The 15,773-nt window shown below is 38.0% G+C and overlaps 2 protein-coding genes across 5 annotated transcripts in view; one reads left to right on the top strand and one right to left on the bottom strand.

Annotated features, from left to right (window-relative positions):
- PPP4R3B (protein phosphatase 4 regulatory subunit 3B) overlaps nt 1-2,882 on the top strand; it is a 53,163-nt gene extending 50,281 nt beyond the window's left edge. For both annotated transcript variants that reach the window (XM_027555330.1, XM_027555329.1), the window contains one exon: nt 1,238-2,882. In XM_027555330.1, coding sequence (XP_027411131.1) covers nt 1,238-1,333 — 96 coding nt within the window. In that variant the 3' untranslated portion in view covers nt 1,334-2,882. The remainder of the gene's footprint in view (nt 1-1,237) is intronic.
- Nucleotides 2,883-4,961: 2,079 nt separating this feature from the next.
- The window catches only part of CFAP36 (cilia and flagella associated protein 36), a 29,923-nt gene continuing 19,111 nt past the window's right edge, over nt 4,962-15,773 (bottom strand). Inside the window, exons 6-10 of one of the 3 annotated variants that reach the window (XM_027555338.1) lie at nt 14,615-14,666; nt 9,134-9,236; nt 5,949-6,088; nt 5,608-5,757; nt 4,962-5,130 (exon numbers count right to left, since the gene is read on the bottom strand). In XM_027555338.1, coding sequence (XP_027411139.1) covers nt 5,029-5,130; nt 5,608-5,757; nt 5,949-6,088; nt 9,134-9,236; nt 14,615-14,666 — 547 coding nt within the window. In that variant the 3' untranslated portion in view covers nt 4,962-5,028. The remainder of the gene's footprint in view (nt 5,131-5,607; nt 5,758-5,948; nt 6,089-9,133; nt 9,237-14,614; nt 14,667-15,773) is intronic. The other 2 variants (XM_027555340.1, XM_027555339.1) reach the window with 2 other exon arrangements.

Below are 15,773 nucleotides of genomic sequence, written 5' to 3'. Positions count from 1 at the left end.
TTATGCCAAAAATTATTTTTAATTGTTAACCTTTTGGAACTGAAATGTGTGTACCTTGTGATATATAGGATTAAAAGCAGAATTAAAACTTTCCTTTGCTGTCATTCCTGTGACTATCAGACTGGTGCCTTTTGTACTGTAATTATGTCTTCTACCTCTTAACTCCACTCGTCCAACTTGTTTAGCTAGAAACCAAATAACAAATGATGATTATGGTAATAGTAGCTAATATCAATTAGCAAATAGTAACTACGTACCAAGCACTGTACCAAGGGCTTTATAAGTTAAATTTAGCCATACTGCTTCTTGCTTATCCAAATTAAGATGTGTGTGTTATCAAGCTGAGAAGCAGAAAGATGCTCACTATGTAAGTTTTATCTTGTTCACAGACTTTCTGATAACTGTTTCTAGCTGCTCAGAGCCCTTTGTTGATTAATACTGCAGTGCTTCAGTTATATTCTGGTAAAGTGTTAATGCCAGATGCCTGGATTCTTTAGGTATAAAGCTACTTAGGTTTGAAATACGACTTTATTTCTGTTGTATTTGCTTATCCTATAGAGATCTTAAGGGTTTGAACTAGATGTAGTATATAAATTTCATGGGATTGGCTCATATTAATGCATACCTGAGGACATATAATTTTCTGGGTAAAGTATCCAGAGCTTTAATAGAATTTTCAAAGGGGTCCATTACTCATGAAGGGTCCAACGCCTAAAATACCACATCCTTTTCTTTTAGTTAGAGAGAGCTAGCCCTCAATTTTTTAGTCATTAGTTTTTAGAAACCATTTCATGTGTTTATTATATCAGCCATTTTTAAGTATTTTTCAAAAGCAGAACAAAAACAACGATGTGTACTAAGTGATGAAATACATACATGAGGAACAGACTAAAAGGAGACTCCTTGTCACTGGCTGGCTATCCTCTCTAGTTTAAGATTAGAGAAGTGAACTAGTTTACTTCCAAGGTCTTTCCAGCTCCAAATGTCATGATTCTTTGTGAGTCCTGCTATTTGGAGATAAGTTATTTTCCACAGTGAAATTTTGCTGGATTATCCTGAGCCAAGTAAAAAAGTTGAGGGTAATTTAAGAATGCCACCAATTGTGCTTACTAAGTAGTCATAATATCAAGCAGTTCCTTTATCAAACTCAGAAATAATGTTTCAAGTATAATAATGTGATTAGTTTAGAAAAATGATTTTTAGTTACATGTTAAAATTTTTTTTTATTCTTCACTAGGGAAGTTTGGTTGGTTTAGTGGATTATCCAGATGATGAAGAGGAAGAGGAAGAGGAAGAAACATCTCCCAGGAAAAGACCTCGTCTTGGCTCATAAAATATTTACTGGGGCCCCTCAACATGTGGTTGAACAAAAATGCTGCAACTGTTCAATGAGCTGAAAATCTGAATCAGAAAGCTTTCTCACTTGAACTTATAAGTATACAAGGAATAGAAAAAGACACTCAGTATATCAGCTAGGAGAGTTTAGTTCTGTAAAAAAACAAAAACAGGCTTCCCAGGAACTTGATCGCTTGCTAGTAATTAAGAGACTTGCCCTTCAGGATGTCAAAAAAAAAAAAAGTTAGTAACCTGGGAGGTAGCTTCTCAGCAAGGAAACTCTCAGGTTTGGGGATGGTTTAGGGAAGGGATAAAGTTGGTAAGGTATCATTAATGCAGGGTTGCTCCATGGGGGTTTCTGATCTAGAAACAATTAAAAAACTTCAGTTGCAAACCCAATAACATTACTTGTATAATGGTGCTGGCCATGTTGTTCTTTAATCAGTTGCCTCTGACTTTTATGGAAAACATTCAACTATCATTAAAAAATGAAGTTAAGCTGTTGGGACCATTTCTTTGAAGATCTAACAAATTCAGCCTTATTGGTAGTTGGAGGGAAATACACCCTGTGTTACAGCACATGTTGAGTTTTCTCCATCAGGAAATTTCAGTGTGTATTTTGATGAAAACAAGCTGGATTAAAATGGACAGTTTTGTTACTGTAACTTTAAAATCAGCACTTTTAGAGATAACAGATGCCAAGAATCAGTACAGTAGTATTCCAAAGTGATTTTCTCTAGAAACGGGAGTATATTGAACAGAACGTTTTCAACTGCCTACCAGTACAATCTTGTGGAAGATGCTTTAAAGTCACTTTCTGCTTCGTTAGTAAAGGTTTCTCTGAAGAGCTGCAGGCACGTTTTAAGGTGTAATTTATAAAGACTAACATACAAAGAACAGTGCTGAATTAAGTGGCATTTAATATCTATAGGCCATTTTGGTCCAAGAAGTTACTTCAGTGTCAGTCAGTATGCAGCACCTGAAGCTTTTCCATAAACAAGGGTGTAATATGAAAGCTGCTTTTTTTTTTTTTTTTTTTTTTTTTTAAGAATAAAAGCACATTCCATGTACGAAAATGAGTTTAAAATAATAAACTGAGGCAAACAGTTAAGAGGTTTTATTTTTAGAACAGCAAGTTAACTAAATATTTTAATGTTAGTTTGCTCATCTGTGATCTGAGATCATGCTGAAGTGAGAAAAACATCCCCCAAACTATAATACATTGGGGGGGGAAAAAAGACTAAAATTAGTAATTCCAGCTACAGTCTTCAGATCACCTTTGTAATGTGTTATGGGTCCATTTTTCCTGGAATAGCTTAAACTGAAGCAGTTTCCCCTGTTTTGGAGATTTTGTAGTTAATTTTAATTTTGGCTATTGTTTGGAGGATGGGCTGTTGTGTAGATATGAAGTATAGTTTTTCCATAAAACAGATGTTTATTTTGTATTAAAAATACCACTGTACTTGTTTTACACCATTTGTATACATGTGGTGATATTAATGCTGACCTGTAAAATTCAGGAATTAAAATGTGACCCTGTAATTCTATGGTTGCTGCTTTTGTTTGGTTTGTTGTAAGTATAAGTAAACTTCATTTTGAGTTATGTTCATTTTACAGTATTTTTTAAAAGCCAGTATGTTTTCCATAGATACTTATTATAGACCACTGTGTCATAACACCAATCTGAATGAAAGAATTCTAAACAAAGGCCAACCTCACAGTAAATATCGCTGATACTAAGAGAAGGTATGCCTTGGGTCCTAAAGTCCTAGCACCGAAGGATCACAGCATGGGGGCAGTAGCTCCTCTTTCATTAAAGGTGCATATAACGGAAACTCCACCTCGTAACAGTCAAGTGACTCAGGAGAACTTAAACAAATATCAGTAAAGTTACTACAGGAAAACATTTTCTTTCAAGCAAGTTTTATCAAGCTCCTTCCCTCTTCTTAGTTCTTGTTAAATTTCCTCTTAGAATCTAAGAAGCCCAGCCTTAAAACATTTCCCTTTCTACTCTTGATTCTTCCTGGTAAAGTAACTTTGAGTTCCAGTAGGAAGTTTTATCTTTATCTTAGGAAGTTTTTCTTTCTGAAGAACTGCCACAGGTGAAACATGTGATGCATTATTATCATAGGAACCTTTTCTTATAGCATATTGAGAATATTTTCTTGAATTACAGGAAAACACTTTCCATGGTACAGATGCTCAGCCACAGTGAAATGAGAGCAAGACTTAAAAATATCGCTTGAAAGGATAACTTAAGATGGCATGTTAGCTGCTGTCCTAAATGACTACCCTCAGGCAGATCAAGATTTTTTATCTTCACTCAGTGAAGCAAGCCAGAGCCCACATTTGTATGCCTGAGGTTCTCTTAAAATAGTTATCTGTAAACATGTATGCAATATAAAACCTATTTTTAATAAAAAGCTTCATGAAATAAATTTCTGTGTTTCAATCACTAGTTTTCCACTTGTCCATGTAAGCGATGAAAATGTGACATATAAAGTAAGGCTGGGTTTTCTCTGCATGTTGACGGTTGGAACTAAGGTAATTTTGGTATCTCGTTTTGGGTGTTTTTTTGGAGGGGGCCATGCCTTTGGGCGTGTGGGATCTTAGTTCCCTGACTGGGGATGGGACCCACACCCCCTGCATTGGAAGCGTGGAGTCTTTCTAGTGGACCATCAGGGAAGTGTTATAATCCCTTTTTAAAAGCTTATAACTATAGATATAAGGAGATAAAATGGAATTATAAATTAAACCTTGGGAGTGGCCTGTAACCAGAAAAGAAGGTGCTTACAGATGACACAAAACAGTTTCTGAAAGGAAGGTTTCTCCTACTATTTTGTGTTAGCTTTTAGCAAATGGACTACACACCACCCCAGGATCACTTCAAACACACAAGACTACACCCATGGCAGAATTCCCCCTCAAAGAGGCTCAAGCAATTGTTCATCTGTTTTACTGTTGCTTTTCTAGAAAGAGTAACTGAATATTTTGAACATCCCCCACGTCTATTTTTGAAGTCCTATTTGCTCCTGCCTCAATGTAGGGTGCTAAATTCTGCCACAGAGAACCACTATTGCATTACATTGATTACCCTATACCTGTTCACCCACACCTACTGTTAACTCACCCAATCACCACACTGCAACTACACATCTTTTTAAAATGGACATTTTGATCATGAAACTTACCTGCTTTAAAATTTCTGTGACTTCCCACTACCATTATAAAATCTTTAAAACTCTCACATTCCCTATAGGCCTTGCAAGTGAGTACCCCACCTATCTCCAATTCCATATGCTAACCTCTTCTCATTGACTGCAGGATCCTGTTTATAACACTGCACTCTTCCCATCTAACACTGGCCACATGAAAGCAGGGACCCAGTCGATCTACCTGATCACTGTATCCTTAGCATGCAGCACAGTGTTTATTAGCACAAACAAAAATGAATGAATGCACTATCACTTGGCTTTCTATACCTTCTCTCCACAAGAGAATATTATTCAGAAATTTGTATTGAACTGGTCTGCATAAGTAACCCACTGCCCTACACCTGAAGAGTTTAATAAAAGTAATCAGCTTATATTTGCATTTATAAACACAAGTCTCTGAAACTAAACAGGTTCAGTTTAAGGATTAAATAATTTATTTTTAAGAAATTTTGAACTGCTTGCTAAATTGTTCTTAAATTTACTTATTAATAACTTCTTCTTTAAGTTTCTCTGCAAGCAATCTCCTCTTTAGTAATGTTTGCTTCTCCTCTGCTGTCATTTCTGGTTTCTCTGTCATTTCCTTAAAAAAAAAAAAAAAAAAAATATTGGCTACAGCAGATGATGGGTTCATTTGTCTAAAGTTCCTAGCATACTGCCTTGAACAAATAGTAGAGCATTCACAGTGAACTAAAGAAAAAAAAGCCACACATGGGCTGAGTCCCCTAAATTTCTTCTTTGTAAAAATCTCTTAGGGAAGCCTTTTAGAGGTGGTGGCTTAGGGTACTGATGCTGTTCTATGATAAAGCATTTCAAAAGGCTTCGGTAAAACAGACAGCTGACCCTTCAGTGTTCAAAGCAGGGCAAGTAAATCATAAAATTGCTATCATTTCTACCTCACAAAACCCTATCAACCCTTTCACTGCTGAGAAAAGACTGACTTTTCTCAGTGTAGCAGTGCTACACTGTCAGGGAGACTATTATGAATGTGTCTACAAGAGCACATACTCTGAATCCCACCACAGATGTGCAGATTTTCATATACTAGAGCTGGCCGTACCTCCACCTCCCCAGCAGGTTTTCCTTTCTGCTCCGAAGTTTGATTCTGCTTAATCTTCATGTCCTTCCTCATGGACATCAACTTATCTCTCTTCTGTTTTAGATAGTGTTCCCGCTGGCGGAGCTCTTCTGTTCGAAGTGTTGATAAATTCTGGGTCAAATGAGAGCAGGAACTATTTAAATTCAAGACTGCATAATAAGTGGCACAGACACCCACTGACTGATCAAATTAGAAGCTTGAGTCCAAGACCATTATAAAAGCTGGGTGTCTATGGCCATTTACAGTGTTTCTAGTACTTTGTCATTTGCTCATAGTTCTTAAAAAAGAATGTTTTCACTTACTGCTATTGGTCCCTCCATGCTTGCATGTTCGAAGCCAGGAATCTTCAGGCCTTTTTGTGGGAGAGAGGAAGTTTCAGGCAACATTTCCAGCTTTCTTGTCAAAGGTTGCACTGATTGATTAGCAAAATGCACTTTAACTTCTGGTAGTAATTAGAGAGACCAATTAGAATATATTAAGTTATGCTAGACTTACCAAAATGAGCTAATGTTAATAATACTTGGGTTTTTTCTCTCATTCATTCACAAGCATTGGTTCAGTGCCTCTGTTGTGCTAGGCACTGGGTGAAAACAAATAATCATGGTCTCGGGCCTCAAGGAGCTTTAACTATGGTTTCTTGTTGGCATTTTGACAAATACCAAGCTCCTGCTGTTTGGTACTATAGCTACAAAAAGATATAATTCTTGTCTAAAGATTAGAACTATTGTAATACAAGGTTGCCATATAAGCCAGGTAAAGAATCCACCTGCCAATATAGGAGATGCAGGGTTTGATTCCTGGTTCAGGAAGATCCCCTGGAGAAAGAAATGGCAACCCATTCCAATACTCCTGCCTGGGAAATATCATGAACAGAGGAGCCTGGCCAGCTACAGTCCATGGGATTGCAAAGAGTCAGAAATGACCTGCCGAATAAAGTGCACTAAAATCCCTTACTAACAGTGTAACTGTCCTTCAGACTTTGGCCTGCAGGCAAAAACTGTTAAGTGACCTTGTATTTGCAGAACAATTAATATAAAGCTACAAGTAGTATCAGTAAGGTGTAAGTATATCCTAAAGATAACTATAAACCTACTAACATATTAAGAAAATGTAAAGATTTTAAAGTAAGTAGAATTTGGAAGCAGATGTAACATGAGCACTCAACACCTTCCAATTATCTGGTAACTGTGCCAAGAGACGAGATTAACATGCTAATTGCTTTTCTGAGCCATTTTTTATTATAAGGTGGGGATTTTAAAGACAAACATTTTCACTATAATACATGGACTACGAAAGACAGCAAGTGAGAGCAAAGACTCACATAAAAATGATGCCAAGAACTAAAGGCATGATGGGAGAACATGATATACATGTCTCTAAACAATTAAAAATCTTGCCAGCACAGTAAAACCAGAAATAGAACTTTGCATGAGCAAGAAATTTGCCCAAGGACCACTGTTTAGCACGGGGTGAGCAGACTGACTGTAGGGCCAAGGAGGTTAGAGGAAAAGTTCTTCGGGCTCTTGGACTGAAAGGGAAGTTTCCATGAAAGAGATGAGGCTGCCGTTAACACTCCAACCAACCTATACAGGAAGCTACAGGACTATCTATAAGAGAAACGAAGATGAGCTTCATTCAACAAGTTGGTCAAAATATGCTAAGTTAAAATGCCATTCATATGATAATGACTTTAAGCAGAGATGGACTTGAACCACAGAGCTGGGTGCATGGGGTGGGGTGGGGGAGATTCCAGGCACGTAAGCATTTCTATTCATGTACTTGTTCTGGACAGTTCCTGCCTTCAGTTTGTTGTCATAAACATCTTTTATATTCTAACTTGAACCTAGAGAAAAAAATGCCTGAGGCCAAAATACGTAGCTTGTCTAATTTCTATGAATAGAGACTCAAAAAGCCAGCTAGCTTAAAGGAAAATCACATGATCACTGGCAACCCCGAATCTACCGAAAAACAGAAGTTACCCATTTCTAGCAGGAACCAAGGAAAGATGTGGGCAATGGGATAAGCAGGAAGCCAAACACCTTTATGATTCCTCCCACGTTAGGCCTTTCTCTTGGGCTCCTATCACTTTGTATGAAGCGATTCCCTGGAATATCAGATATACTCATTTTTTTAAAATAGAACAGTTTTTAAAACTTAAAGTCATTACTTTTAAAATTACCTTCCATTGTTTCTCTGTTAATGTGCATAACTGAGTTACAAATGGTTTGAAATTAAGATTTTTATAGCTTAATAGTCTGATAAGCAAATATATTCAAATTATGTCAGACATGAGATTTGAACAGTACATGTACTTGTGTGTTTTAGTTGCTCAGTCATGTCCGACTCTCTGCGACCCCATGGACTGTAGCTCGCCAGGCTCCTCTGTCTATGGAATTCTCCAGGCAAGAGTACTGCAGTGGGTTGCCATTCCTTTCTCCAAGGGATCTTCCTGACCCAGGCCTCAAACCCAGGTCTCCCACATTGCAGAAGATTCTTTACCATCTGAGCCAAATCTAAATTATTAGATTTGCTAAGAATCAAAAAGCAAGTTAAATTTATAAAACTGCTTCTGTTTCACATGCCCATTATTTTATCAACTAAGAATACAGTTCCTTAAATTAGTTGATAAACATCAAACCTATCTATCTCAATTATAAAACTTCTGCAAAGTGCAGAAAAATACAAGACTTGAAGTCAGAAGACCAAGGGAAGTCACAGTCTCACTATTTAAGAGCTCAGTTACTTTGGACATCACTAAACTTCCTTGAATTTCTAGTTTAAAAAAATAAAAGAAAAGTAAGGATCATAATATCTACCTCATGGAGTTACAGGGTTTTTAAATTGAGAAAAGGACATGTATCTAAAAAATGTAGAAATCCAAAATAAAAATGAGCTACATACATCATCATATTCAAGTTCTGCTTCAGAATTACCTCTCTTATACAACAAATCAGAATACTGAAAATGGTTTCCCACATACTTAACAAGATCATCTACTAACATTTCCCACAAGGAGTCTCCTCAATTTTAGTTTCAATGACAGTTTAAGACTAAATTTCTGAACAAACTGGATACCTTTTAGTTACTGTGTTTTAATTCACTAGGAAAATAATATTATCTTTCCATGTTCAGCTTCTAACTTCCACACATCATCTGATTGTGATAAAAGAAGAAAGTAGCAAATGTTACATGACCATACCTTGAATGCTGTAGTCATGGCCTACAGGCTGGGGGCTTCCCCAAGGAATTCTGCTCACTGCTCTGGGTTCCAAGCTTCACTTAGAAATTTAGGGGCTACACCCTCTCTGTCAGCTGAATATCTCCTATAGGCAATCTCTTTAGCTAAATTCACAAAGAGCATTAAACACCAATGGCCACTGAACCTCACAGGGTTTTTGAAGCTGAAGCATGTATGAGAAAACAACACACTCTTAACAATGTTTAAGTATTCATATTATTCAGAAATTTGGCTACACGTCAACCTTACCTGACGCTGGGTGTGCAAAATGTTCACCATCCCCTTGGGAATTACTCATTTTTGCCGTTTCATTGGCCTGCATCGGATGCTCTTCTGTTTTGGCCTCTGATAACTTCAGGCATCAAGAACACAATTTAGAAAATATTTTAGATTAATTTTGAATCATTCACTACTTAACAGATTCAAACATATTAGTTTCAAAAATTACTGTCTACTAAAAAGAAGATTGAGCACCACAGAATTGATGCTTTAACTTAAAATAATCTAAAAAATACAATAATAATAATACCAGTACTCTGACATGCCTGAAGCAGCCACAAACTGATTTACAGCACACCTACTTTTATTGCACTTCAACTTACTGTCTTTACTACTGTGTTGTTTTTTTGTTTGTTTTTTCTTTTTTACAAACTGAAGGTTTGTGGCAATTCTGTATCAAGCAAGTCTATAGGCACCATTTTTCCAACAGCATTTGCTCACTATGTCTCTGTGTCACATTTTGGTAATTCTTGCAATATTTTCAACTTTTTCATTATCATATTTATTATCATATCACCAGTGATCAGTGACCTTTGACGTTACTATTGTGCCTGTTTTGGGGCACCACAAATCGCAGCCTTATATATGAGACAGTGAACTTAACAGACGAAAGTTGTGTGTTTTCTGACTGCTCCACTAACCGGTTGTTCCCTTACTTCTCTCCCTCTTCTCAGACCTTCCTATTCCTTGAGACACAAAAATGCTGAAATTAGGCCAATTAATAACCCTACAGCAGCCTCTAAGTGTTCAATGAAAGGAAAAGTCACAGGTCTCTCACTTTAAATCAAAAGCTAGAAATGATTACATTTAGTGAGGAGGTGTGTTGAAAGCTAAAACAGATCAAAGGCTACACCTCTTGCACCAAACAGTTAACCAAGTTGTTAACGCAAAGGGAAAGCTCTTGAGGAAATTAAAACTGCTACTCCAGTGGATATGAAAGTGATATGAAAGTGAAACAGCCTTACTGCTGATACGGAGAAAGTCTTAGTGGTCTGGATAGAAGAACAAGCCAGCCACAACATTCCTTTAAGCCCAAAGCTTAATCCAGAGCAAGGTTCTATAAAGGCTGAGAGGGGTGAGGAAGTTGCAGAAGAAAAGTGTGAAGCTAGCAGAGGGTGGTTCATGAGATTGAAGAAAAGAAGCTGCCTCTGCAACACACAAGCACAGGGTGAGGCAGCAAGTGCTAATGCAGAAGCTGCGACAAGCCATCCAGGAGATCTCACGAACAAAACTAATGAAGGCGGCTCAGTGGTAAAGAATCTGTTGGCCAATGCAAGAGACACAGGTTTAATCCCCGGATCAGGAAGATGCTCTGGAGAAGGAAATGGCAAACCACTCCAGTATTCTTGCCTGGGAAATCCCATGGACAGAGGAAACTGGTGGGCTACAGTCCAAGGGGTTGCAAAAGAGTTGGACACAACTTAGTAGTTACAACAACACCACTATCAGCAGATTTTTAATGTAGATGAAACAGCCTACCACTGGAAGAAGATGCTATCTAGGACTTTCATAGAAAGTGAGGATAAGTCAATGCCCAGCTTAAAAGCTTCAAAGGACATACTGTCTTATTAGAGGCTAATGCATAATAAGGCCCTTAAGTTCAGTTCAGTCACTCGGTCATGTCCGACTCTTTGCGACCCCATGTACTGCAGCACGCCAGGCCTCTCTGTCCATCGCCAACTCCCAGAGTTTATCCAAACTCATGTCCATTGAGTCGGTGATGCCATCCAACCATCTCATCCTCTGTCATCCCCTTCTCCTCCTGCCTTCAATCTTTCCCAGCATCAAGGTCTTTTGAAATGAGTCAGCTCTTTGCATCAGGTGGCCAAAGTATTGGAGTTTCAGCTTCAACATCAGTCCTTCCAATGAACACTCAGGACTGATCTCCTTTAGGATGGACTGGTTGGTTCTCTTTGCAGTTCAAGGGACTTTCAAGAGTCTTCTCCAACACCACAGGTCAAAAGCATAAATTCTTTGGTACTCAGCTTTCTTTATAGTCCAACTATCACATCCATACATGACCTCTGGAAAAACCATAGCCTTGACTAGATGGACCTTTGTTGACAAAGTAATGTCTCTGCTTTTTAATACGCTGTCTAGGTTGGTCATAACTTTTCTTCCAAGGAGTAAGCGTCTTTTAACTTCATGGCTGCAATCACCATCTGCAGTGATTTTGGAGCCCCCAAAAATAAAGTCTGACACTGTTTCCACTGTTTCCCCATCTATTTGCCATGAAGTGATGGGACCTGATGCCATGATCTTAGTTTTCTGAATGTTGAGCTTTAAGCCAAATTTTTCACTCTCCTCTTTCACTTTCATCAAGAGGCTCTTTAGTTCTTCTTCACTTTCTGCCATAAGGGTGGTGTCATCTGCATATCTGAGGTTATTGATATTTCTCCTGGCAATCTTGATTCCAGCTTGTGCTTCATCCAGCCCAGCGTTTCTCATGATGTACTCTGCATATAAGTTAAATAAGCAGGGTAACAATATACAGCCTTGACACACTGCTTTTCCTATTTGCAAGCAGTTTGTTGTTCCATGTCCAGTTCTAACCGTTGCTTCCTGACCTGCATACAGATTTCTCAAGGCCCTTAAGAACTATGGTAAATCTACTCTCCCTGTGCTTTATCAGTGGAACAACAAAGCCTAGATGATAACACATCTGTTAACAACATGGTTTACTAAATATCTGAAGCCCACTGTTGAGACCTACTCCTCCAAAAAAGAAAAAAAGATTCCATACAAAATATTACTACTCATTGACAGTGCACCTGGACATCCAAGAGCTCTGACGGAGAGGTACAAGATTCAAGTTGTTTTCATGTCTGCTACACAGCTCATGATGCCAACACTGAAGCTCTAATACTTTGGCCACCTGAGGCAAAGAGCCAACTCATTGGAAAAAACTCTGATGCTGGGAAAGATTGGAGAGAGGAGGAGAAGGGGATGACAGAGGATGAGATGGTTGTATGGCATCACCAACTCAAAGAATGTGAGTTTGAGCAAGCTCTGGGAGGTGGTGAAGGACAGGAAGACCTGGTGTGCTGCAGTCCATGGGGTCACAAAGAGTCAGATACAACTGAGCAACTGAACAAGAACAACACACAGCTCATGGATCAAGGAGCAATTTCAACTTTCAAGCCTTATTCTTTAAGAAATGTATTTCATAAGGCTACAGAGGCCATAGATAGTGATTCCTCTCATGGATCTGAGAAAAGGCAATTGCAAACCTTCTGGAGAGAATTTACCAGTTTAGATGCCATTAACAACCTCTGTGATTCATTGGGAAGAGGTAGAAATAACAACATTAACAGGAGTTTGGAAGAAGTTGATTCTACTCCTCATGGATGACTTAAGAGGGGTTCAAGACTTCAGTGCAAGAAGTAATTGCAGATGCGGACGAAACAGCAGGAGAACCAGAATTAGAATTGGAGCCTGAAGGTGTGCCTGAATACCTATAATTTCATGACAAAATTTTAAAGCATCAGGGAATTGCTTCTTATGTATAAGCAAAGAAAATGGTTGCCTGAGGCAATCTGCTCCCAGGGAAGATGCTGTTGAAATGACAACAAAGGATTTAGAACATTACACAAATTTAGTTGATAAAAGTAGCAGCCAGGTTTGAGAAGACCGACTCCAAAACTGAAAGAAGTTCTACTGTGGGTAAAATACAATCAAACAGCACTTCATGCTACAGTGAGATTGTTCATGAAAGGAAGAGTTAAATACTGCAGCAAACTTCACTGTTGTCTTATTTTAAGAAACTGCCACAACCATCCCAACCTTCAGCAGCCACCACCCTGGTCAGTCAGCAGCCATCAGCACAGAGGCAGGACCTTCCACCAGCAAAAAAATTACAACTCGCCAAAGGCTCAGATGATGGTCAGCATTTTTTAGAAATAAAATAATTTTTAATAAAGATATGTACATAATTTTTAGACATAATGCCATTGCACAATTAAAAGACTACAGTTTAGTGTAAACTAACTTTTATATGTGCTCAGAAACCAAAATACATTTGTGATTTATTGTATTATTATCTTCACTTTATTGCAGTAGTCTAGAACCAAACTCACATCTCTCAGGTATGCCTATATTTCCCCATTTCTAAAATAAGATGCTGCATTTAAACCAAAGAAATCACTTAAATCTTGGAAAGAACTAAGTAAAATAATTCATTTTTCCATAAAAATAGGAAAATCCAATCGCATGTAACTTTTTAGGTAATTCACGGATACCTGCGTCATAAGTTTCTATATATGCTGAGTGATGGAAACACAAGGACTGAAATTATTATCAGCTCTACTTTTGTGTGTTTGAAAATTTCCGTTAAAAAAAGTCTAAAAAAAAAGCATATGACCCTAAAACATATTATTATTCAAGAATCCTGATATAGTTTATTTATAAATCAGAAAGTTAAGACTGTCTTCTTCTTCTTTTTTTTTCTGGCCACATCACGCAGCTTGCAGGATCTTAATTCCCCAACGAGGGATAGAACCTAGGCCCACAGCAGTGAAAGCACTAAGTTCAAATCACTGGGCCACCAGGGAATTCCCAATACTACTGTCTACTGATAACAGTTCTGAATAGTTTCTGTTCTATATTCTTATATTAAAAAATAGTATTATCTATGAATTTCACCTCCACTTACTGAAAGGATAGTTAGTCAAAAAGAAATAAATCCCCAGTAAATCCTAAAAATCTCTCTTCTGCTCTTCATTGGGTACCCTGGAGTAAAATAGGTTTTTTCAAAGACAGTAAACGATACAAGCACGAATCACAGTGATTGAGGAAAAAAAAGGAAAATGACTATCAAGTGACTGAGAATTAGTTTATATTAGTTTTCCCTCTCCGGGGAGATTTGGGAAAATGTGGAAAGAAAGGCAGCTAGAAAAGGGGGGAGGAAAAAATAAATATTAGTTTCCTTCACCTCAACCAGATACATGTTTAATTTTTCCTTAGGAAAAATTAGGCACTTTAGGGAAACCGTTTTTAATGAAAGAACAGTACACCAGGAAATGTGAAACTGAGTCATTCTGCTTCAAGCTGGCAGCGTTAAAGTCTACAGGGGACCCTCAATAGTAACTGCAGCTGCTGTTTCAAAACAGTAAAGGAATCAAAGCAAGTGGGGAAGTCAAATATTTTCTTAATCTTCTTTTATTCATAAAATTAACGGGAATTTCTATTAAAAATTCCCCCAAATATGAATAGTATTAAGTTTTTTTGGAGTGAATAATCTCATTCTTTACTGAGAATTTAAAAGGCAGGTCATTGGACAAATTATAAAGTGAATAAAGAAGTATAAATTCTCAGAACCACCAAGAAAATATGAATACTCTGAGGAACTGTGTCATTTTACCTAAGCTTAAATTTTAACAGAAATCCTAGGTGTGAACTTAAGGGATAACAGCAATGAAATACGTCTATTATATGAGTATGTTTTATAGGCACCTGCTTTTTTCTCTTCCTTTCTTCCTCCTGGTCATACTCCTCTTTTGATTTTCTGAAATACACAAAAATAAAGTAGAAAAGTAAACTTTCTCTTTTGGTCAAAGAACAAATATTCAACAAGCAACATACTAACCAAAGCGTACAATATATGCAAAGAATTTTGGAAACAAAGATGGAAATAATCAGGCTTCACTTAAAGCAGCTTACAATCAACTGAGAAAGACATAGACAGACATAAACAGCATAATATGGTTAGCTACACAAAACACAGGTTTACTCATATCCTGTGTGAAGGACTTCTGGCTGAACAAAATTCAACAGGTTTGAAATTCTAAACCCAAATCTGAATGGCAAATCCCATGAATATGGATTCTGATCTCTTACTTTAGACAGATCAGTTACATGTCCCCTGATAAGATCCATTTCTCTCCTCATTTTAGTTTTTCCATGGCAGATGAGCTATCACAAAGCTCTCCTGATGCCCTTATACCAAAGCCTTATCAGCTTTGTAAACTGCTCACAAAGGCCATCTGATTTAGGAAAATAGCCAAGTCAGCTCTCTTACATGTCCATAACTAAGTTCCACTGTTTATACAGTAGCACACCCCCACCAAAAGCCTACAGAAAATAAAATCTAGAAGTACAATACTGACCAGGTTTCAAACTACCAATCAACCAACAGAAGCAACCAGTAGAAGTCAAAACTACCAGTCTTCTAAACCAACTACCGAATATCCTGAACTCTTCCAGTCTGTAAACTCAAAGCTCTCTGTGTTGTCTCAGGCTCCTATATGCCCTCACCTGGCACGCAGGAAAGGAGGACTTGGCAGGAAAGGCCTAGGTTCACCCACACATTTGCCTCCCTCCCCACACTCACGCAAATCCCCTGAAATGAAGGACTAAATCCTAGAGCTCCTGCCACAAACTCCCACTAGGCCCACCCTCCTAACCACCTCCCTCCTGCTTTGGAACTGTGGACAAGTTGGGAAGGTGGGAGGACCACAGGATGCTTGAAGATTGTCACGTATGTGGTTAGAATGCACAGCCAGGGCCCCTGAAGGCCAAGGTTCACTCTGCAGGGGACACAGCAGCTGTAGGAATCCTTTTGCCTTAAACCTATACATCCCCATAGACTTAAATATTACATACTGCAATTGCC

Source organism: Bos indicus x Bos taurus, chromosome 11 (assembly GCF_003369695.1).
Source record: "Bos indicus x Bos taurus breed Angus x Brahman F1 hybrid chromosome 11, Bos_hybrid_MaternalHap_v2.0, whole genome shotgun sequence".
Lineage (NCBI taxonomy): Eukaryota > Metazoa > Chordata > Mammalia > Artiodactyla > Bovidae > Bos > Bos indicus x Bos taurus.
Note: the sequence above shows the minus strand (reverse complement) of the source record. Positions and strands in the feature narration are given on the sequence as shown.